A 23,622-nucleotide genomic window follows, 5' to 3' on the forward strand; every position below is an offset into this window, starting at 1 on the left:
CACTGCAAGTTAACAAGCTGTTTTTAATTATCAGATACTTCTTCTGGTTCAGAAGATGAAGGCTCCGTACAGGGCGACTCCCAGGGAACTCCCACCTCAAGCCAGGGGAGTATAAACATGGAACATTGGATCAGTCAAGCGATCCATGGCTCCACCACATCAACCACTTCCTCCTCCTCAACACAAAGTGGAGGCAGTGGAGCTGCACACAGACTAGCTGATGTTATGGCTCAAACACATATAGGTCAGTATACAGATGTGTTTATTGTGTCCAGTTTACCATGAATTTTGACTCTCATTCAGTTGATGCTGCTATATGAAGTCTTACAAAAGTCTTTCCTGAGCTTCTTCTTTGATTTTTAATATTTTTATATATATTACATGGAGGAATAGTCCTATGTTCCTGTTTCAAGACAGGAAAAAATAGCACTTTAGATTTGGGGGTAAGCTTATGTTGTGAGAAATTGGATCTAGCTATTGGTTACCAAATACCTTAAAATGTACAGTTGCATGACTTTCATTACTTGGCACTATAAAGGTCTCTGTGGAATTCATCAGTAAGGAAAATCAGTGCATGCATCATTAGGGATTGCTTGCATATGAGTTTCCCCCACTGGTGCACCACTTTTAATTACATAGCTTGAGTGATTTTTGATAATTCTGTTAACAGTAGACTTCTTAAACATATTTTTTCTGCCCTTAATTGAATTTAGAATGCTTGAACTGGGATATCTAATGATTATACTCCGTGGGAGAGATCATTATATAGCATCAGAGAAGGGAGCTGTTATTATTAATGGTTTGTTTATTTCCTTTGGAAAGATCCTAGGAAGTCAAAGCTTTCTTTCCATTAGGGCTAAGCTTCACAGACATTATTTCTGAATGTTGTGCCATTGACACTGGTCTTTATTAACATGAGGCAGCTATTAGATTGGATATGTGGAAAGCAACTCTTGGTTTCCATTCACTCTTCAGCTGCTTATTCATACAAGGCCTTTGCTTTGGGTATGTTCTTGCTGGGCTCTGTATTTTGGGCTCTTGCTGAAAACTGTTGCAAGTCTTTGTTGGAGTAGATAAAGTGATCTTACTACTGTCTTACTACAGTTTTGTGTGACTGTTCTTCACCTGACATTTCCTTTTCAAGTATATGTCATCAGATATATGAAAGCATCTTCAGAGCTCCTGATTTTATGTGCTGGATTGGGAATACAAATCCCTTGGTTTTTGCTATGAGTATAACTTGATGTAACACCTGTATTTTCACATCATGATCTGGAACTGCTGAATTGCAGTCACGGGAAGAACTTGTATTGTATTCATAAATTCATGCTAAATGAATGCTTAGAACCTGGTTTTAGAAACACATACATTTGGAACACATTAATCATTGCATTTGATTATTTTCTGTGACTTCATCTTGAAATGCTACAGGAAATTATAGCATAGAGAATTAAATTTATCCAAACTCTGAAAGGTTGCATTACTCACACACAAAGTCTTAATGTGTCTTTAAATATAGCTTCTTTATAATTTGACATTTTAGTTATTTTAAATCTGGCACAGTAAATCTTTTATAATCACTGAGTTTGTGGTAAATAATACAGCATTTATAGAGCTAAATTAAGATGGCACTATTCTGCACAAGAGGGAAACTACTATTTCTTATGCGTGTTTTATTGTGCCTTGACTAGAAGGATGTTGCCTTTGAAGGAAGCAGTTGAGCTTACCTCAGTGTATGCATATTTTCATTTATTCTGACAATAAGATGCCTTAAATTGCATCTCTTCTCGGACAGTAGTTGAGGTGTAGTAATGTAAAGGTCATTTGGGCACAAAATATGATTAATGAGACTGGGACCTTACGGTTGTCATCAGTCATTGCTAAAATCACTGGAAATGTAAGAGAAGCTGCACAGTTGATAACTGTAATATGTATTCTTCATGAGGGTGAGCTGCATTCTTTAAGAATTTGAAATTAAATTGCTGTTCTGTTTCTTTCCCATCCAAGAAGGTTGATTTTGCATTTAAATGTATTCTAAGAGGTAATAGATTTGAAGTATCTACAGAAAGCCTGGTTCTTTCCAAGGCAGTGGGCCAGTGATGGTAGATGAAAAATAATCTTTGGTTAGGAGAGAAGATGAGGGAGAAGAGTAATCCTGTTCCTTAAGGCTCCTCAGCCATCAGAGACAGTTTGTCCTTGGTCACAAAGAACGTATGTTACCATGGCTTGATGTTTGTTTGGTCGAGTGAGTTATTCTCCAGAGACAGACCAGCCTTCAAGAGAGAAATTAACTGTATATATGTAAGGCCATACTCTGAAGGTGCCAATTTTGATAAATACAAATTCAAGGTGCAATGGGGATGACCTTAATGATAACCCAAGAAAGCCCTCCCTTCTGATATCCACTAGGATTTTACCTCCAGAGTGCATTACAGAATGAAAGGGAGATTATTTTCAGTTTGCGTATACTAATGCAGTCCTGAAAAGGGATTTGATAAAAAGCTATGGCTATAATATAATCAGTTATCTTTGTGAATAATTTGGATAATTTACATAAACTATGATATGCTTTTAATGTTATACTGTTCATTTAATTTGACTGCTGCTTTATTGTGGCCGAAGTTCTAGTTTGGGATAGATGTAATTTAAATATTTATTCTCGGCTTTAAGATGTTCAGGAGTCTGCATTAAGCTATAGGCAAAACCTTTACTTTAGCATAGGTATCACAGTGTTGTAATACTTGATACTTTTTGTAATACTGTCTTCAGTAATTCTTGAATTTAGAGGTCAAACCACTGAAATCTGTAAAAAATATCTGATGTTCTGACAGTTCGTTGGGTGAGTACTGTGCACATTTCTAAGATCTTCAAGCTTTCTTGTTTTGATATTACATGGTTTGAATTTCTATGTATATAAAAACCAGGGACAGAAAGCACACCCCAAAGCTCACAAAGGTCATGCAGTGAAAATTACACAAGGCTTCCCTATCTTTGTAAATCTATATAAAATTAATCATCTCACTTCAAAGTTTTGATCCTATAGGTGCATTTGATGTTTCTTTCATATGCTTCAAATATGTTTCTGTTTGAAAATCAAAGGCTTCTATCCACATTAAAGACTACATAGCTTGCTAATCAAATAAATAGAAAACCATGTACCATAAGCATGGCTGATAGTTTTCAGACAACTTGGAAATTCTTGTGTTCTGAGGGGGAATGTTAATTTATACAGGAGACTAGTTTAAAATACAATGTCACCTGGACATCAATACAAGAAAAATCTAGCTAATGGAAAAAGCTGCATCTCTGACTCTGGATTTCTCTTCCCTGACAACCAGAAGAGACAGCTTATTTGGGAGTAAAAGCTGCATTTTCTTCAAGTACAGTGTTGCAGGAATGCGTTTTGAGTTCCTGGAGACTTTTCAAATACCTGGTGCTTATGTGAGCTTCCAAACCTCCACTGAAAGTATTCCTCCACTTCTTTGCTTCTCCTCAGACATGGGGCTTTGTCAGTGCACGTGCTTTATCCCTGCATGAATGTGCTCTGCTCTTTTGGAACTTTCTGATCTTCATGAAATGGGGTAAATGATGTTGCTCCAGTGGCAGAAATGAAGGGAGCCTTAACTGGAAACAGCTGTTCTGTCTGTGATCTCCTGATGCAAGGATATTGGAAGAGATGGGAATAGGTGGTGACTCAGATATGTATGTTTGATGGAGGAAGTGCTTTGAAGTCATGCAGCTGTCAGTTTCTACTTTTTAGTGAACAGATGTGTCAGGATCATGATTCTTAATGAAACCTCAAACAATTCTTCAAGTTACCTGACATATACAGATTGTGTCCATAGCCAAAGTTTGGATTGACTGTTCTATACCAAAAAAAAAAGGGTGCATTTCACATAACATAACAATTATCTTTTCCTTCAGAAGTCATTGGACCAAATCTTTGTATGATTTTCATTTCTCCAAGCCTGACTCTGAGACGTTAACTGAGCGAAGATTTGTAAATCTATGAATGGATGAAACTTAGCACTGTAGATACTGCCATGATAAGACATCTGTTTAGCAGATACTATAAAGGAACACATCAAGACAAACCTTAGAATTCCTCTTCTTCTGGATAAAATATCAGCTGGACAGCCAGAGCACTAGAACTTCTTGACTGAACTGTGGTGGCAACCTTGGGAAGAGAGTTTCTTTAAGGCAACTTCAAGTGCAAATACTGTTTCTTTAAAAGGAAAGCCTTCTACAAAGGAGCAAGACTCTTGTTATGTTCTTTCCCCCTGCTCAGCACCATGTGTAACAAAGAAGAATTTGGTTTTCAGCATAGAGTTCTGAAGGAAAGCATCCCTGCTCATGTATCTTCTGCCCCATGCATTAAAAAAAAAAAAAATTAAAAAAAAAAATCTTTAACTCCACTTCACTTTGCCTTGTAAAGTCTGAAAGATGGAAATACTTCACTGTAAAGATGTAAGCAAATACAGCTCACTTTAAAATTACTTTCTCGTGTTAGTAATAGCTGACTAAGTACAATTATTTTCTTAGTCATGATCTCCCATATGCATAGCAAAACTGCATTATAAGTAAAGAGAAAAAGATAAACATCAGCATTTTTTAATTGACTTAGTTATTGAGTAATACAATCATGATCTATAAAAAGTTCTTGCCACTTAACAGGAAAGGGCAAAAAATTGTGCTGAGTCTAAAATAGTTAGTAATGACAAGAAATTTAAAATGAAGACATTATTCAAGCAATTACCAGCGTAAGCTTCATTGTTCGATCTATTGTGCTTCAGTTGGTCACTTATAGCACAATAGAAGGTGTTTGTTTCAGTAAAATTGTAACAATGGATGTGATCAGAAACAAAAGCTCCAGCTGGGTGCTTATAGAATGTTAGATATTTTTGAGTTGCTCAATAAAAGCCATTTCATGTTTTCCTCAACAGGATAATATGATTGGGTGATAGGATTGAGCCCTTATGATGTTCATGAATATAAACATTAAATAACATCTGCAGACATTAATGCCATGTCTTAAATCTGCGTGATGATTACTTGTCAAATGCTACCTTTAAATGAGAGGTATGCAAAATAAGCATCTATTAGCATCCTTTTCCTGTATGTGTAACAAAAACAATTAAGTTTTCTGTGTTGATGGTGCATAAATTTGGGACTGAATGCACAAGAATCACAGTGTTTCAAAGTTCAAAACTCATAAAAATGACAGTGCTTTAAAATTATATTTGAGATTAAATTTACTGTAGAAGTTGGTGTTCTAGTTCTTAGAGCACCATAATGCTTAAAGATAAGGTTAAGTAAGAAGTACATCTTCAAAACAGTATTGGAATACAATGACATTTTTCCAGAATTTTTGCATTTTGAAAGACTGTTACCCTATTGTTAAATAGAATACATTTCTCTTCACTTCCATGGCAGCAGAATGAAGACCTGCCTTCTTTTGTAACTTAGAGGCTTCTGGGGATCATTTATGTCAATTGAAAGAAAAGTTGTTACTTGCTTTTGGCATTTGTCTCCATCTAATCTAATGTGGATAAAAACCTGAAAAAAATTATGGGACAACCTATGAAAAGAGTACAAATATGTAGGAAATACAGACTCAGACTTGAAAACATGGGAAGACGAACTGTGGTAGCATGCTGAGTTATCAGGCCATGAAAGAGAGAGATTATCTCTGTGGAATTGTTCAGCAGTGCTGGCATGAGTCAGACCAAATTGTGTTTGCCTTCTGGAAGGCAAGGCTTTGTTATGCGGAAGAATTGAAATATCTCTGTCTAAAAATAGTAGACAAGCAAGTGTCCATGATGAATGCAAAGTTCATGTTTCTTTACATTTTATTTCTTGCCTCTGGTTTCCAAACCTGCTATGATTGACTTCTTTCCTTTCTTAACTAAAACTGACACATTCAAAATACAGAGGTTATAAAAGTGATATGCATTGGCACTTGCAAGTGATTTACAACATGCTGTGTTCTTTTTACTTAGAAAAACTAACACAATAATCCATGAGAAGTGTTTTTGTCTGGGTCTTTTCTATTTGCAGATGTCCACAAGCTTTAAGTAAAATCAGATGTCAGTGGAGAACCTACAACCTAATTCTATAATTCTTTTAGCCTATTGCTTATGTGATTGCAGATATACAGCCCTGTTTTAATCAGTGCAAACTTTATTTACTAAAATTATATTACACATTATAGTTCAGTATAATAATTTTGTGCATGAGTTCCTGTTTATATGCTGGGGAAAAAACCCTCAAATGGTCTCCTTCCCTCTGCCTTTTGCTTTTCTGTCCTTTGACATTAGAGGTACACAGTTAAACCTTTTAACTTACTTTTCACAGAAAATCATTCTGCCCCTCCAGATGTTACCACTTACACCTCAGAACACTCAATACAAGTAGAAAGACCACAAGGATCAACGGCACGGGTGGCACCAAAGTATGGCAATGCTGAGCTTATGGAGACTGGTGATGGTATGTCACAAAGCAGAACTGGGGTTATTTTGAGTATCCTGACCTTTTTAGTGGTTACTGTATGCATCTGCTCTTGTTTTTTGGGTGTTCTTCGTGGGCTTTTCCCCAGGCACTTTCACTTGTAAACACAAAGTTTCAGCACCTTTACAGTTCTAAAATAATGAATAATATCAATGAAGATAACATAGAGAAATATTTCTTAATCAGCAGAGCTGACTCCCCATAGAAACTGTTTGGCAAAAACTCCCAGAGAATCTCTTTAGATTTGCCATTATCATGCTGCCTGGTTACAGCTAGTCTGTTTTTTTAAAAGGCAAAGAATGCAACATGCTAGGATGGCTACAGCTTGAAAATTGACATGTTTGAAGTTTTATTCTCTGAGATTTTTTTTTATTTTTTTTTTTGAAAAACAGTTATTTGTAAACCCTTCCTTATTTACTGCTCCTCTTTTCTTAAAACTTACCAAATAATATTTCAGCCAGCATGGAATTGTTGACCAAGTGTACTGCATCTAAACTTAGTAGCTTCAGCTCTAAATACCACTTGGTAAAAGCTTTGGAGCCAACCTTATGGAAGGGTAAGAATTTGAAATTCCTGCAATGCAGTGACAGAAATCTATTAGTTCAGGAACACATGACATGCACATTGGAGAGGTTTTACACTCAACTAGAGAAAAGCAAGGGGGAGGTGATTGATGGGACTATATTATAAGAATGCCCCTTGCCCAGGCTGCCACTCAGAGCTGTGTTTTCCAAAGTGCTGTATGGGCAAGCATGCTCTCTTTGGAGATTGCTGGCTGGTGGGATTGATTGACTGTAGGGATGTTCAGAGAGTACAGGGGCATGCTGAAGTAATACAAAGACATGAATCATATTTAAGATGGGTACTGGACAGATATCCCCTGCAGTGTAAAAATAACCCAGAATAAACGATGGGGCAGAGCCTATCACCTGCACTCCTCACCAGGCTGCAGTCTAGTCAGACAATATTGGTATGGACAATGATCATGGGAAGGGCCAGCGCCAGTTTTCTCACTGATCATTGCTGAGGCAGTTCTCTCAGGGTACTGACATTTGCTGTAGGGACATTTTTTCCATTGCACTTCTCTCCCTCAGTCTGTGTGCTGTTCCCCCTCTAATTTTGCAACCTTGCTCTGACATTGTTGTATTGGTTTTATTTACCTTAGGCATCATTGTTCCTTTTTGCTTATATGTTTTGATGTTAAATACTTGAGTCACAGTATGGCATGAAACTGTAGTTGTGGTGGCCTTGCAGTCCTCGACTTTTTCTTACCCCACTTGACATCTGGTGGGTGCAGTGTAGCTGTCGACTGATGTCTCCATTGATCCCTGTCCTGCAGGAGTACCAGTGAGCAGCAGAGTGTCAGCAAAGATTCAGCAGCTGGTCAATACACTAAAACGGCCCAAACGACCACCATTACGAGAGTTCTTTGTAGATGACTTTGAGGAATTGTTAGAAGGTAAAATGACTGTTTTTCAAAAGGTTTGGGGATCGCTTATTAAATCTCTGTAAAATGTTTCTCTCCTACGTTGACTTTCTAGAAAGCCAAGTAAGCCCTCCCTGTACTGGCAAGTACCAAAAAACCATTGGTGTTCAGTGGAAACTGCTGCTAGTAAGCTTGGACATAATGCTGTGGGGTCAAAAATGTCCCTTGTTTGCTCAGATCCTGGTTCTGCTTGCAAAGAAATTACAGAAGACAGTGTAGGGAAGAGAGTGAGAGCATTCATTGCTTTGGAACACCAATAAAAGAAAATCTGTTAGTGAGGGAGTATTTGAAATGTTTTACACATCCTTTGTGTAACAGTGAAGTATGAAAAATTAACTAAATGTAAAATAGAAACAAAGTCAATAAATGAAGCTTATTTTTAAAAAGACAAATTCTTCTTAAAATTAAGATTTGACAGGATGTGGAAATTTAAATAGTCATCACAGGAATTTATAAGAAAACATGTAACAGAACATGACTTAAATCAATCTGTTACTTGTTAAACTACATTTTTGTCAGTAGTTCTGCAGTTCATCTCATTACTGCATTTTTTTCAGGAAAAAGTATTCTCCATTTCTCTTTAGGAATAAATAAAGGTTTACTATTTTGAAGATAAATATATACATGCTGCTTCAGCAGTTTCTTTCCCTTCTTGTAGAGCTAGTGCAAGAACAAGGACTTTTCATTCCTGAGGTGCATAAATTGCTTTATCTGTGTTAAAGCTAAAAGTAAATTATTCTGTTACATTTCCCTGTTGCTTCTCAATACCTTCTTCTATGTTACTGTTTTCAGAACATTTTGCAAAGGTAACTTATTCTCTTGATTACACAGGTGTACACAAGGTATAGAATTTACATGGTAACTGTATATCTTTTCATAATCATAAGTTCAACAGCCAGATCCAAACCAGCCAAAGCCAGAAGGAGCTCAGATGTTGGCTATGCGTGGGGAACAATTAGGTGTGGTTACAAACTGGCCGCCTTCCCTGGAAGCAGCCTTGCAGCGATGGGGGACCATCTCACCTAAAGCTCCTTGCCTAACCACTATGGATACCAATGGAAAACCACTGTATATTCTCACTTATGGTGAGCGCTCTTCGGATTATTTGTGTTTTTATGTGTTCTGTTCAGTGTGTGTAGTAAATGCGCAGAGTGAAAAAAGCCTTGTAATGATATACCTGTTCCATTTGTGAGTAGGGTAAGACAACTCTGAAGCTGTTGATGTCTGAGTATGAGTTGCTGAGATGGTATAGTATGATTTATTTCAGACAGAGGAAAAGAGCTGAGTAGATACACCCATGGAATAACAGACTATAAATTGAAACCACCTTTTAAATAGAAATGTGTCCTAGGTCAGATTTGCCTGAAGATTAATGTCCAAATCCATTGCCCTTGGATATCATCCAGGCTTTGTTCTGCAAAAGCCTAACCTGGTCTACAAAATTCATCAGCTTCCTGAAGAAGTTAATAGGATTTTTTCTCTTGTTTTACTGACATTGTAGTAACTGTGATTTGAATTATTTCTCCTGATAGGTTAGTTGTACAACTAGAAAATGTACCCCCTTGAAATAGATTTGCTAGGATATATTTTAGTGTGACCTTTGTTATGTTCATGTAGTTCAATGTGTACTGCCTGACAATGTATTGCAACCAAGAAAGGCCAAATAAAAGTAAGCATAAGGATATCTCTGACAAATAGCTCCCATATTACTTCTAATTTTGAGATGTTCAGGGGACATTTGGGAGATGTTCAAAGGAATTTATTATGAATGTCAGATTTTGAAAGTGAGTTGAAACATTTCTGTATGATATTGATATGGATATAAAAAATTATTTTGCTTTCTTATTTCTACCTTCTCAGGGACTTGGAGTTCTTTGCAGAGAATGTTGTTACATGCTGTGATATAGAGGTCTGTCTGTTTTGTTCAGGGCTGAGCATTCATATCCATTCATGAGTCAGACTCAGTGATGGTCTCTGGCCAAAAAGTCTGCTGTAAGTTTGGCACTGCAAATACAGTTAAAGGCTTTCAAAGCATAAGAGAACCTCTGCAGCTGAGGGTCATGCATGAAACATTTTCCCTTCAGGTACTTCAGAGTTAAGAAGTGACTTAATTTCAGGGGCAAACATATGATTCAACGTTGATGAATGTTCTTCTTCCTTAAGGACATTTACTTGAAAGTAGGGAAGAATTTTAAAGTTTGCAATTACATGTTTGCAGAAGTCATGTCTCTACCGAATGCCCTAAATAAATTGGACAGGAAAGGAAATTAAGCTGTTGCTGAGAATCAGACCATTTTTCTGAATTTGGGATTCTGTCCAGGGAGTCTGAGCACATGTCCTGCTTTGCCTGAGGCTGTAGGGTGAGCAAATCAACCCGAGGAACATATCTGCATGGCTCATGGAGCCACCTAGCCTGCTTCTCTGTTCTAAAATAATTCTTTCCTCTTCTGCATTGCCTGAATCTTGAGAAAAGTAAGACTAAAATTTGCACCTTTCATTTGGCAGCACTTTGGGATGTGGTTTTCCTGTTGCCTTTTAGTAGTTTCCTGAGGTCAGAAAAAAAATCTGTTCTTTCTTTTTTCTTTTTTTTTTTTTTTGTCTTCTTTTTATAGATAAAATAAATTACAAACCAAACCATTCATAGATTTGCTGAATTCTTCTCTGCTAGGTGCATTTCATGCTGACATTCTTTTTCATAGGAATTGTTCATTCACTATTCCATAGTAGTTTCCTTAAATGAAAACTGCTTTGGAAATGTCATTAACAATACAGCCACCTGCCATTTCACTGGTAACTTTATGAATGATTTTCCTGTAGCTAGTCCACCTCCTCTGCCTGCAATATTTTCTAGGCACGGCAGTTTTTAACTTGAAAATTAATAGACATTAAGCCTCAAAATCATTAAAGACACTCCTACTCATGACTTTTTATCCTTGTGCATAGTTCCACTGGCCCTGGTAGTAATAAACTTTTGAAAGATGAGCTTAGCCACAGTCCTACCACATGGTATTAACGTGACACTCAATTTCCTCATGTGCTTGCTATGATCAGGTGACTAAAATTTTAAGTATCAACCCTGACGATTTTTAGTAGCCTCCAGTTTGTACTCCACAGTTATTTTCAAGTTTTTTCTCAATTTAAGGAAATGCCAGGAATTTTCGTATATTTCACAAATATTCATGAACTTTAAGAATAATTCTAATTTTCCAGAGTTTTGGTTTTTGAGATGCTGTCATCACTTGCACTTCCTCTTAATTTTTTTTACTTCTATGTAGTTTTTGCTTCAGTCTCTTCTCACACCACCTTCGTGGAAATTGTCTTCCTTTGTCCACCAACCTTCCAGTTAGGAGGCGGCTTCTCTTTGATGTCTTTGGATTTAATTCTCAGTTTTTTTGTTCCTGCGTGGGTGAATTGCAGGTTTGCCTGCTTATTCCACGCTTTTTCCACCTTTCCAAGATGATTTCCAGGAGTGTCTCTGTAGCTATCAGCTAGATCAAGTCCCATCTTGAGCAGGAGTTCTAATGCTTTTAGCACCAAGTACACATTACCTCCTCTTTAGTGGATTGTTGTAGACAATACTGCCTTCCCATCCATCTCTTGGGCTCTAACTAGACTACCATACACAGCCCAGACATTTGTTTCTTTCTTCATTTTTCAGACATTCTGAGTCCAAATCTTACAGGTTGTTTCAGGAGGAAATCTTTTCAAATTGAGGCCTTTTGTTGCATCTGCTTTGTGAAATCTCATCCCATCTGTGACCTTGGTCTCGATTCTTACATCAGGCTTTCTTCTGGCCTTGAAAAGTGCTGGCCTCTTGCATCAATCCAGGATGCTTTCCAGTTTGCCCTTGGTGGTCTTGCATGCTGAAAAGGAGCTCTGAGAGTCCACAAAATTCTACTTCTCCAAAGTCCTCCTCACAACTCCTTGGCTGTCCCTTCCAGAGACACCTTTGAGGGCTCAGACCAGAGGCCAAGCTATGATCTGCCGTGGCAGACAGTGGTGGATCAGTGTTGCAGGGACCACCTTGTGTGATATACTGGGCTGGATTTCTGCCCCTCAGGGTGCTGATGTGGATATGTGTTAGTGTGGCTTTGGGTGGTGAGTGGTCTAGCTTGTGAAGGGCTTCTGGACTAGAAGGGAACCAGCTCAAAGAAGTTCTTCTTCCAGCTGTTGCTTAAAATCATTGCTGCCCTCCCATTTCTCTGCAGGACTTCATCAAATTTGTAATGCCTTGTATCTCCTGTCTTTTTCAGCATGTTTTTGAGCTTCTTGTCTTCATAGCATGTCAGGACTGGATTTTTCCACATGTCTCAGATTACTTTAGATATAATAAATGTCTGCAATTGCAGACTTGATCCTTTTTTTCAAGCGTTTGAAGCGGTTTGCCTCAGCTCTTGAAGTTCTTCTCAGTGCCCCAGCTGTAATCTTTATTTAATGTACTCAAAACTCTTAAATTCTTTCTGCTGAATGAAACACTATGAATATTACTTATTTCTCAAATATTTTGTTCCTTTGGGAACTTGTTTAAGTGGAGAACATCTTAGTTATTCTCAATCCCTTTATAAATCAAATCACTGAATATGCATAAATTGAAATGTCTGAGATATGGGAAGGAAATTTGTCTTTATCAGGTTTTATGAGAGTCTGAACTCTGACTAGAAAAGACAATTTCTGGCTCAGACAAAGTTAATCAGAGTAGTGAGGCATCTGGTTTGGACATTAATAATGAAGCACTTGGTGATTTCTTAGAGGAGAAATTTGAATAAAGGACAATTAAATCCTATATAGTTCTTATGATATCAGACCTACTTTTCTTACTTAAAGTGACTCTTCTAAGGAGAAACAGAAAGGCTGGCGAAAAAGTAAAGGGTTGAAAGTACTTTAGCAATGTACAAGTTTTAAGCCTTCTTTTTGTAACCATTGTTAAAAACAACAAAATGAGTACCAGTTAAATTTGTCTGAGTCAAAGAATCTAATTTCCTTTATGTAACACTATCTGTAATCATATTTTTTAAAATAATTTTCAGTAGCTCTGATGTAGTACTTCCCACATCAGATTCCCGCTAGAGACAGTAAGGCTCATAAAAAAGAGCAGATGTGACACTCTGGGCAGAGGACTATTTCTTCCATTTGGATTCTATGGAGAAGGAAATACTTGGCAAATGGCATTTGTTTGCAAATTAATTGCTGATTTTAAAAATAACTTTAAGCAACTGTAAACATTTTGGGGCCAAAGAGATCCTGCCTCAGCAGAGGTGATGTTGCTCATACTAGAGATATCCTGGCATACCTTAAAGGTAACAACCAAAAATAGCCAACCCCAAGCCATTCTGCACCTGGTGTGCAATGTGCACCCTTTCCTGACCTTTCTGTGAGAATATCCTAGACAAGGAATTATCAGCAGGAGAGAGACAGATTCAAGATGCTTCTGACCAAGTAGCTGCACAACCTTATCTCTGAAATAACTCAGGACTCACAGAAGTATGAATAGTCATGGTTTAAATCCCCCGACAGATATTACTCTTATGATTGTTGAGTACTTTAAACCTTTATTTCTTTAGTAAAAAGACTGAAAATTGCTGTATTATATGATTCAGACTTTAATATCAAGCACTGTAATTAGCAAGGTTGCCTCTATTCTGATTGTGTCTGGAGTCCTTCATTCTCTGCAACAGAACATTTTTGTTCTTTTTCTTTGGATTTTTTATCCCAAAAAACAACAATTTCCTTTTATGTTTAGGCTGGATCTAAAGAGTTCATGAAGAAAGGATTACCAGAGTAGAAAAGCTGCAACTATTATTTTGCAAAGCAAAAGAAAAGCCCCTTTACCTGCATAGCATTAGGAAGTTTGCAATTTACACTAGATTAAATAAATGCTCTTGTTTCTATTTAATACAAGGAATGTTCTACTGTGGTATTGAGAAAATAAATATTTGACAAAATTATTTGCAGTTAAACTTTGGCAGTCTCGCAGCTGCTGTGCACGGAGATTGGTAAGCAACTACTGGTTTGGTTTTGTTGAGTTAGTGCTGTGTGGTTCTGAAAAGTGTCCTGAAGATGATCAGGAAATTCAGTGTGGTTTGTTTTCTGAGTTTTCTCCCTGATACAGTTTTTCTATTAAGACCTTCTTTACATTCAACACAAACATTTAGTCCTTTTACAGGTTTGGAAAGGAAGAGGAAGGGGATTTACCTCAGTGTCATGTGTTGTGTTTTCCTTCACCTTCATAATGTGTTGCTTAACCAGATGGGACAGGGTATTATCTACCTTCTCCTGCTAAATTTTATTGCCATCTGAGTAGACTTAAAAAAAAAGATGACTGAATAAAAAAACATGTAATTTCTTCTGTAGAGTTTATACTGCTCAACTAAATCAAAACCCCAGTGGCAGGAGAAAAAGGACTAGCTCCACATGGGTGCTAAGAGTGTTTGTCACAGCTGCCAGAAGGCGAGATGCCGTTTTCCATCCTGTCCTGCCGAGCATTTCTGCACGTGATGTCTGCCGGATATGGCTCGGATTCACAGGCAGAGTGGTGCTTGCTGTTACTCACTGGACAGTGGGAACTCTCTGCTCAGTTTGCAAGTGTGTGAAGAACCTGAAAGGCCTCCCTGCAGAAGCGTGCTGCTAGGGCATGGGAGTCTGGCAGCAGCACTCTGGCAAAGTGACAGAAGTGGCTAAGTGAAAACCTTTAGAAGATGATTTATTTCAGTAAATAAGGAATTATAAGTTAGGCAATGATAGATGGACAGAAAAGCTCAGTTTCTTACCATTTCTTGGAATTATACAAGATTTTGGAAAGCAGCACCACAATTAGCAGTTCAGTGGGAGGAAGGAACAAGGCAATAAATTGTAGTAGTAACAAGGTGTGTATCAGCTGCCTGTTGCTGGGGTTTTGTTTTCCAAAACTAGCTAGGGGAACTCTACCAGTCTGCTTTGTATGGGAGATAGTTTTATGCCCTGAAAACTGAGGGGTTATTCATGTTCTTAAACATCTAGTGCCCACAATATGTGTGTGTGACTGGAAGTCCCAGCACTGGGTCTGCAGAGCCTCGGACCCTTCCAGAGGGAACCTTTGTGCCTTAAACACCACTGGACATTTCTGTAGATAACAATCCTACATTTTTCAAATGCAACAAATTGTCTAGTGAGATCAGGGCCTGAAGGCACAAATCCTGTGCTGGTGTGGTGGGTAGGAAGGTTGTTTGGGAGGACCCTGCTGCAGTAGGGATGGGGACAAGAACGTCAGGAGCAGGAGGGCTCATGGGGTCTGGTGTTTAGAGCAGGGAAGCAGCCATGCAGTTCCAGGCTCAGGCACTTGTGCTCTGCTGCAGGAAGGGCTGAGGGAGCTCCCTGTGGCATGCCTGGGAAAGAGGAGCTCTGGCTCTGAGCTGAGACACGGGCTGCTCCACTCACTACCAAATGAAGCTGTTGCTTGGGTTTCTTACATTCCCCCTCCCCTGTTTTCAAGGCAGCTCAACTTGAACTTGTCTTGTTTTCAAGACGCTGAACTCGGGCTGAGGACAATGGGACATATCCCCCGTGGTAACAAACAGATTTCCTCTGGAGCCCGTGTAACGAAGCAATTTATCCCTCACGAGGATGGGCCCTAAGCCCCGTCTCAGAGCGAAAGCCTTGGCTGGAGCACAGCTGACCTCCTCTCCAGGCCTCCCACTCCCACAGCACAGATGTGCCACTGTGTGGAGGTCACGGCAAGGCCGCAGCATCGGGATTTGTGGGAGAGGTTTCAGCAATCGGCTTTTTTCCCAGCAGCATCTAATCTCTCAAGTTTGCAAAGGAAGAATTGCTCTGAATTGCAGCCTAGGCAGAAACGAGGAAGGAAACACTTCAAAGATTTCCTTCTTTATGACATCCTCCGTTTCTCAGAGCTGTTTTCCTGCAGATGTGGAGGCCTTTGTGTTTCTCTTGGTGTCAGGTCAGAGAGGGCAAGCAGCAAAGGTGACAAAACAATCCCATGGTTTAGTCCATGTCTGGTCAGAAGTTAGTGCCCCATCCAGAAGCCACTGATCTGGTCCTGACCATCCATACATTCCTAGCTCCAGCTTCTGGATTACTGCTCCTTTGGTGGCCCTTTTTTAATTTACTTTTTTGGAACACAGCTATACACCCTGCTAGAGAAATTACAGTCTTCCTGTTGAACAATTGAGTTCAAGATCTGTCTGGACTTTGCTCTGCTTGCTCATGAGCGTGCCTGGGGGTTCCTGGCAGCCCACACTGGAGCAGAGTTGGCAGCAGCTGTAGGCAGGCAGAGCCTGCAAGGGTTGGAGTGACATTATAGAGTGTGTAGGGTCTTTTTGTTTCAGCCCCTTCCCAGCTGAATGCAAGCAAGCTGCTTCACTCCAGTTTTCCACAGGTTCATACTCAGAGGTATGTGTGTGCCTCAGATACTTAACACAGATTGGTATCATACCATTAAATAGAGAAGGAAAGGGCTGTAGTAAAAGAGAATTTGAGTCTTTTCTGGGCACTAGAAAATATTATTGCCATGTTTGTGCTGTTCAAAGTGTATTCAAACAGAAAGGTGAGGCTTTAGGAAGGCAGTCTTATATTATCTGTGTCTTAGAAGATGAGACAAAATTTTGGCAATAAAAGAGCATCATGACAAAATGTGTTTAAACTTATTTAAAATCCTTTAATTTTCTTAAGTTCTCTTTGTGAGAATTTAATTTTGGCATTTATCCAGAACTCTTAGGTGGAGAGGATTGTACTGCATACCTCTAAAAGAATGCATCTAAATACTGTAATATGACTAGCCATTAGATTTTAAAGAATATATTTGATGGCACGTGTGATAGTTGAAAAATTAGTGTGAATATGTCACAAATGTAAATTTACGACTTTTAACAGATTTAATCTCTATGGCTCAGATATAACTTTTCACAGCAGCTTCTTCAATGTCTATTTCAAATTTAAAAGTGTTTTGTGTAAAGATGGTTCTCTTTTGCAATTCAGAACTCTTGCCAGGCTTTTGATTTCCATCCTCCAATATTCTGTATCATTACTAATTGCTCTTTTAAGTTTATTGCCAGTAAAGCTTTAATGTTGAAAAACTTTATGAAAAAGAATATTTGCTTTCTTAAGCCATCTTTTTTTTATCCTACTCACTTGTCAAGTTCAAGTGTTAACTGTAGCAGCAGGGATGATTTAAACAACTGTCTTTCCATCAACTGCAGGTAATTCTGTCATAGTTCTGTGAGAGTTAATCCTGCAGACATATTCCTGTATCTGTGCTGAGTTTCCAGTGAAACAGAATTGTGTTCCTTTCTGAGCAACAAGACAGTTCAACATGCAAATACCGGAGTAATTTTAATAAATTAAAGACTTTGGAAAGCATACTTTGGTGATAAAATATTACTGTTTTCATAAGAAATAATTGCATTTAGTACTTTCTCCATAACAAGCAGCAGTGACCCTTCCAATTTTCCTTAAGTGGGATAAAAGGAAAATCTGGCCTTCTCATCATACTTTATATTTACATTGGATTTGAACTTTAAAATGATTCAGTAGTATTGCATTTTATAACCAGGATGTAGAGGAACTTATTATAGCAACTGCTTGGCATAGTTATAAATAGCAATGCTGCGTGTTTGGGGGCCTGAACTGCTGAACTCCATAGGTAATCCATTGTCATTGTATTATTGTTTCAGTTATTGGTGGGCATGAATTAAAGATTTGTTTCTGTCAGACTGAATAGTGCTTAAAGACAGTACCTGGGGGCCAGCCAAGCACAAGGGCTTGTTAAACTTGGTGTTGTTCACATGGAAGTAACACAGTCTCTAAACAAAGGGCATCTGGAAGAGCAAAGATGCCAATCACCTGAAGGATTTTTGAAAGGCCTGTTATGTGGGCAAAGAGGCCTTGGTGAGAGAATTTTTCTTTATTGAGTTTTGGGATGGGGACTTGGTAAGGATTAGCTAAGAGTAGTGGTGGAAAGGTGAAGCGAGGGAGAAGAGAGACAGTAAGGAGGAGTACCTGGGACAAGTGAAAGGAATCAGAGAAGGGAGGGTATGGGAGCAGGTGAGAAGGAAAAGCCAAGTTAAATGGAAGAAGGTCCAGGATTAAACGTGGATGTACTAAGGTTCAGAGGGTCCCTGCTGCTTCAGTGTGCCCCTTTGGCTGTGGGGTGTTTTCTGTTTGTTGGGGTTTTCTTTTCTTTGCCTCTGCTTCTTGGGACTCCTTTCCTTTTTCCTTGGTGAGACAATTGCTGTGATGAAACATGAACATACCCTTGAGGTCAGTCTATGCTGAAATGCACCGTATCCAGCTTTCTGCAGCTAAGATGTTAGGGTGATGTCTGGACTTGATGATGTACCAGCCTCTTCTAACAGTTAATTTCAGAGTCAAGATACAATTTCCTCCAAAGTAAGAAACTTCTGCCATAAAGAAAGCTTTCTCACTTTTCTTTTTGTTTTTAAAGTGCTGCTGTCTTAAAAAAAGAAGTTCAAAGAAAACTTCTGATAAGTATTTGTATTTCCACTAGTCCCAGTAGTGGTATTATATTTAGTTGGAAAACTAATATAAATGTTCCTACTGTGTGTTTTCAACTTCTCAGGTATTCTTTCTCTTTAATAATCTTGTAAAACATAAGAATTTTTATATTAATTTTGAAAATTTTGTGTTAATAGGCAAACTTTGGACCAGAAGTATGAAGGTTGCTTACAATATACTACATAAATTAGGCACAAAACAAGAACCAATGGTACGACCTGGAGACAGGGTGAGTATCTCAATGATTATTTGTAACAGTTCAAATCCAGTATTGACAAAGAGAAAATGAGGTATTTGGGGTGCTCACAGGAAATTAGTGAAATGAAGTAATGGGCTGTAGGACAGGGTGCTGAAATGGGCTCTTTCTTCCCTAAGACTGATCATTCAGACATGTTTTGAACTGCATAATAAGTAACGTGAGCAGGTACCCTCTGGACAGGAAGTTCTGGCAACATCAACAATAAACATTCCCATGGAAAGTGATTTTTGGTCATTGAACAACTGTCTGTTTAGAAAAAGCTTGCTTATGGAGCCTGGAGGTGTCATGTGGATAAAAAACTTACTTACTAATGACTTTGTAGTTGTTGAGATGGTAGAAACAAGAGAAGTGTTGTGGAGGACAAAGACAAGCAAAGTCAGCACATTTTGGCAGCCAGTTGAATAAATAAATGATGCTGACTGGTAACAGAAAGAATATTTCCATTCTTACGTCCAAGTCTGATGCAGCTACTGCTAGAGGCTGAATCTAAGTAGATGGATAAAGCCCAGAGAGAGCAAGAGTTGCAGAGGTAGCACTTGAAGATGTTAAATGAAGACAAGAACATCCTAGGGTTTTGCTAATATACTTACACACCTACCCCTTTGACTGCCAAGGCTGGTTTATCCTGCTGCTCGTTTTCTCTGCCAGTGTGTATAGAAAATTCCACAGGTCCCACTCCAGTTTGGATCTAAGCCATGGAATGGGTATTCCAGAACAAATTTGTCAGAAATGCAAATTTTAGTCCTGCTATAGTGCTTAGAGTTGTGAGTGTGGGATTAAGTTTCCCCCCTCCAGCATCTGATAGCAATTCTCAAACTGTTGGTTCACTTGATCCTCTTGTGCCACATGTGAGAAACATGTCTGCTTGTATTACACATGTCTTAGGGCTTCAAAAATGAGAGCATGAATTAATGCTTCCCAGAAGAAAAAAAGAGAAAAAAACCTAAAAGTGACAGTCCTTCCTGTGTTTCTTATTGAAATAAATCATAAAGAAATTAACTAAAGGATCTCTAGATGCTTAATCTAAATTGCTTCCTACAGTGGCATTCAGCCAGGACTAGGATCTGAAGACTCTCTTTTACTTGACTTACAAGTATGTCTCTAAGCAACAGCAGAAGCAGCAAGTTGTTCAAGTGTACACATCAGAACAGTCCATCCAGAAAGCTCCAAAAGAATGAAGTTCAAATATGGGCAATGTGCCTCTCCTTATTTACTGTGTGCTGCCTGCCCATCTTCGTAGTCATTTTCTGCAGCAGTCGCTGGCAAGAAGGGATTTGTGGATAGTTCAGGATGAAAACTGGAAGTTTAGCTAGCACAGGACATGTAAGGTATAAATTGTAGCTCATCTAAAATAAATCAGCCTAGATTAGAGTGAAACAAATGTTTGTAGCTGAGTGCTGAAAGCATATGCTTTGTTTCATAAAAACATCTTGCCTGACATCCTTGTGTAACAGGAACGTGATCATTTGAGGCAACTTCACATTGAAGATGAGGTGTTACAGCACTGCTGATGCTCTAGGCTGATTCTGGCTGTTACACCCCTGTTGTAATAACAAAAAAAACATTCTGACCTCTTTGAAGGTGACTTTATTCTACGTAATGTGTGTTGTGTGACAACACTTAAAGGCAGTTTTAAATGCTAAATGAAATGCAGGCACATATGTCTGGCCTTTTCCAAATGAGAATATTTGTTTCTTTATTTTGATATGTATAAAATAGTTTATATTTTCCCTTTAAAAACACCTTCTGTCAATACAATCTCTGCATTTCACCACTACCATTACCTCACCTTCTTTCTTCTTCACTCTTCTGAGCCAAAAAATAAATGAATGTGCCTGCATCTTCTTCCCTGTTTCTGGTATTATGTGTGGCAAAGTGCATTTGCCTTCTACAGTAACTTCAGAAATTTAACCTTGTATCACCCCAGACAGCTGCCTGGAAATTAATCTTGCTCTCTGAAATATCTACTAGCTAACCAGATTCTCATCTGCTAATATACACTGCATGATTTTGTTCATTCAGCCTTATCCCTTTCTGCTTTTACATGCATTATTTATTTATTTGGTACGAGTCTGTTAGTGATTAATGTTTTTTGGAGAGGAAGTTAATGCCTCATTCCCACTGGACTTTGGTGAGATTTTTTTCACCTCCGTCAGCTCCTTTTCAAACATTCCCAGCCAAACCTTCACTGCCTTTGTGTAAGAAAAGACCAATGCAAAACCCAAGAACCCTCAAAGTATATTTTGGGATCTTTCAGATGTTTGCTGGGCTCAGCAATCTCTACCATCCCCTCCATGCACCTGGCAAAATTCCTTTATTTCCATTTGCACATAGTAAGCTCTGCACAGCCATCTCCAGCACTTGGATTGTTTCATGTGCAAGTATGCAGATAAAGTAGCAGTGTATTTGCTCTGACTCTAAAGAATTATGATATTAAAGTCTTCAGCCTAAAACCCAGAGATATTTTGGACCCACCTGGACAAGGCTGATTAGATTTCTTCTAGTTTGAATAAATCAAGTTGGTATATGGAAGGTGACTATCCTTGAAGCCGTGTGAAAATTCTGGAAACACAATCTCTAGTAATTGAACTATGGAGCATAGATGGAACATTTTATTTCAACAAAACTCCAATGGATGTTGAAGCAGTCAAAACTCAAGAGCTGCTAAGTAGTTTCAGCAAATTGCAAGGGTGATAATACAACCTTGTCCTGTGTGTGAGCCCAGAGGAAAGAGGTTTAGAATCATTTGCCATGCCTTTGCATGCCACTGGAGCTGACTGTGCAGGAGTTACCAGCTGTGTCACAGCTGTTTAGGACATGAGCTGAGAATGCCCGTCTGACTGAAATGAAACAAAACTGCAGAGAGGATCCAGCCTTAGGGTCATTCACCAGTGAGAGCAATACTGTTCCCTGCCCTTGCAACAAGAGCTGTGGGCTCTCAGAAGTGGCTGGATCCTCAGCAAGGCTGTGAACCCTCCCTTCTCCTTTCCCTTATTTTTTGGAGGATCTCAGACATTGTCCTGCCTCTGGCAGGGCCCGTAGGAGTTAAGCTGCGCAGCTCAGCACCTACTGAGCATTCTGGTGATTTGTGGTTGGTTTGGGCATTCTTTTATCTAAATAATTCTCTAGCCCTGAAGCTGTTAAGTTCAACAAATCCACAGCTAGGTTGGCATGTGATACAGCCAGCTCTGGATATGACATGTGCTTCTACTTATCAGTTTTTTGTGTGCACACAGCACACAGAAATTTTACACTGGGACAGCAGGACAGTCCTAAAATTAAACTGTTGTACAAGGCAAAGTGTAGGGAAACAAAAAAGTGTTTTAATGATTGGCATAATGACATCTAGGTCTGGATAATTTTATTTGGTCACCAGTACACTTCAGTTTCAGTAACTTCAAATTATTACATTAGAATCTAAAATCCTTCTAATTCCATTTTACTTAGGTTATTTAACTCCAGTAAAGCAATCAGTTAATTCAGAACCAGATAAAAGGTATTGTCAATGTGGGAAACAATGTAGCATGAAAATATTTAACTACATCCTGAGTGAAAATATTCATAAAAAGAATATTTATCAGAATAAATTCTTTCTGATTCCTCATTCATCTGTCATTAGGTATTTGAATAGCTGTCTTAGAAGTGCTCTGGTATCATCTCCATCCAAAAGGAAGCATGGAAACTCCAATTATCATTATCTGACATCTAGGATAAAGCATTTTTAACGTACATCTCTCTCTTTCAGGTAACACTCGTGTTTCCTAACAATGATCCTGCTGCTTTCATGGTGGCATTTTATGGCTGCCTGCTTGCGGAAGTTGTCCCCGTCCCTATTGAAGTGCCACTTACAAGAAAGGTGGGGAACTGACTTTATTCTCTATAATCCATTTTAGTACATACATCAGAATAAATCACAACTGAACTTAGCTTTTGAGTACATTTTTGTGGTTGGCTAGCTCTGAATCTGAGGATACCAGGATTGTGCGGTGAATTATATATAGTTCTTTCTTTTTTGTGATTGAAAATCTGAAGATGTGCTTGCAGTTTCAGCAAATGCAGGTCTCTGCATGGAAAATGAGAGGAAATTTTTTCAAGAGAACAGCTCTGCCAGTCGTTGATGGATTATCTTTGTTGCCTTTTAAAGCCTTCTGGTGTTGGCCACTGACAAAGAATCATTGGCAACAACTGCTGATTTTCCACCTGTCTCTGCAACCCAAGCTATGTTATAATGCCACTGGTGCTGTGTGTGCTACTTCAAAGCTGTTATGGAAACGCCTTCTCCTGGGTCTATATGTGCATATGTGTCCCAAAGCTTCTGTCACCATGGTCACCCCTGCCAAGGGTGGCACTTGAACAAATTCATTTCAGGAGTTCTTGCTGCAGAACATACATTGATAGATAAAGCTGACCACTGCTAATCAAAATCAGTGTTGGTTCAAAGATACAACCCCATATCCCAGAGAAGTGTTAGGAGGCAGGTAGAGCAGTTCCGGCTGGAAGGAGTGTCTGGGGGCAGTGAGGGGAGGGGGATCAGTGGTGGAGATGAGCCACAGCTGGGTCACTTACACAGATTTTGCAGAACCTACATTGTTTTTTGAGGATGTATGCCTTGAAGGCTGTAAATACAGTAAAATGTATTTATTAATTACAAGGGTTGTTTTGGTCACATCCCCTTAATTTACCATGTCTAGCTGCTCCCACATAGCCCTTGTATAATCTCGTTTTTATTAGCTACTGCTAATAATGCCTTACTTCAATTATTTGGTCTGGACTTGTCCACACAAATAAAGTTCTTTAATCTTTACAACCTTTCTTTTTAAGAAGTAAATTGTTTTGGAATATGTTGACTGAAGCCATGAGATGT

At 38.7% G+C, this 23,622-nt stretch overlaps 1 protein-coding gene across 6 annotated transcripts in view; it reads left to right on the forward strand.

Moving 5' to 3' along the window:
- DIP2C (DIP2 acetate--CoA ligase C (putative)) overlaps positions 1 to 23,622 on the forward strand; it is a 308,220-nt gene that overhangs the window by 194,687 nt on the left and 89,911 nt on the right. For 5 of the 6 annotated variants that reach the window (XM_014257423.2, XM_005528520.3, XM_088053085.1 and 2 more), the window contains 6 exons: positions 35 to 244; positions 6,355 to 6,486; positions 7,847 to 7,966; positions 8,881 to 9,078; positions 18,637 to 18,728; positions 22,504 to 22,614. In XM_014257423.2, the coding sequence (XP_014112898.1) occupies positions 35 to 244; positions 6,355 to 6,486; positions 7,847 to 7,966; positions 8,881 to 9,078; positions 18,637 to 18,728; positions 22,504 to 22,614 (863 nt within the window). The remainder of the gene's footprint in view (positions 1 to 34; positions 245 to 6,354; positions 6,487 to 7,846; positions 7,967 to 8,880; positions 9,079 to 18,636; positions 18,729 to 22,503; positions 22,615 to 23,622) is intronic. The other variant, XM_088053095.1, reaches the window with a different exon arrangement.

The sequence above is a fragment of the Pseudopodoces humilis genome, chromosome 1 (genome assembly GCF_049639895.1).
Source record: "Pseudopodoces humilis isolate 2021_Gansu_Grassland_sample_001 chromosome 1, ASM4963989v1, whole genome shotgun sequence".
Taxonomy (NCBI): domain Eukaryota; kingdom Metazoa; phylum Chordata; class Aves; order Passeriformes; family Paridae; genus Pseudopodoces; species Pseudopodoces humilis.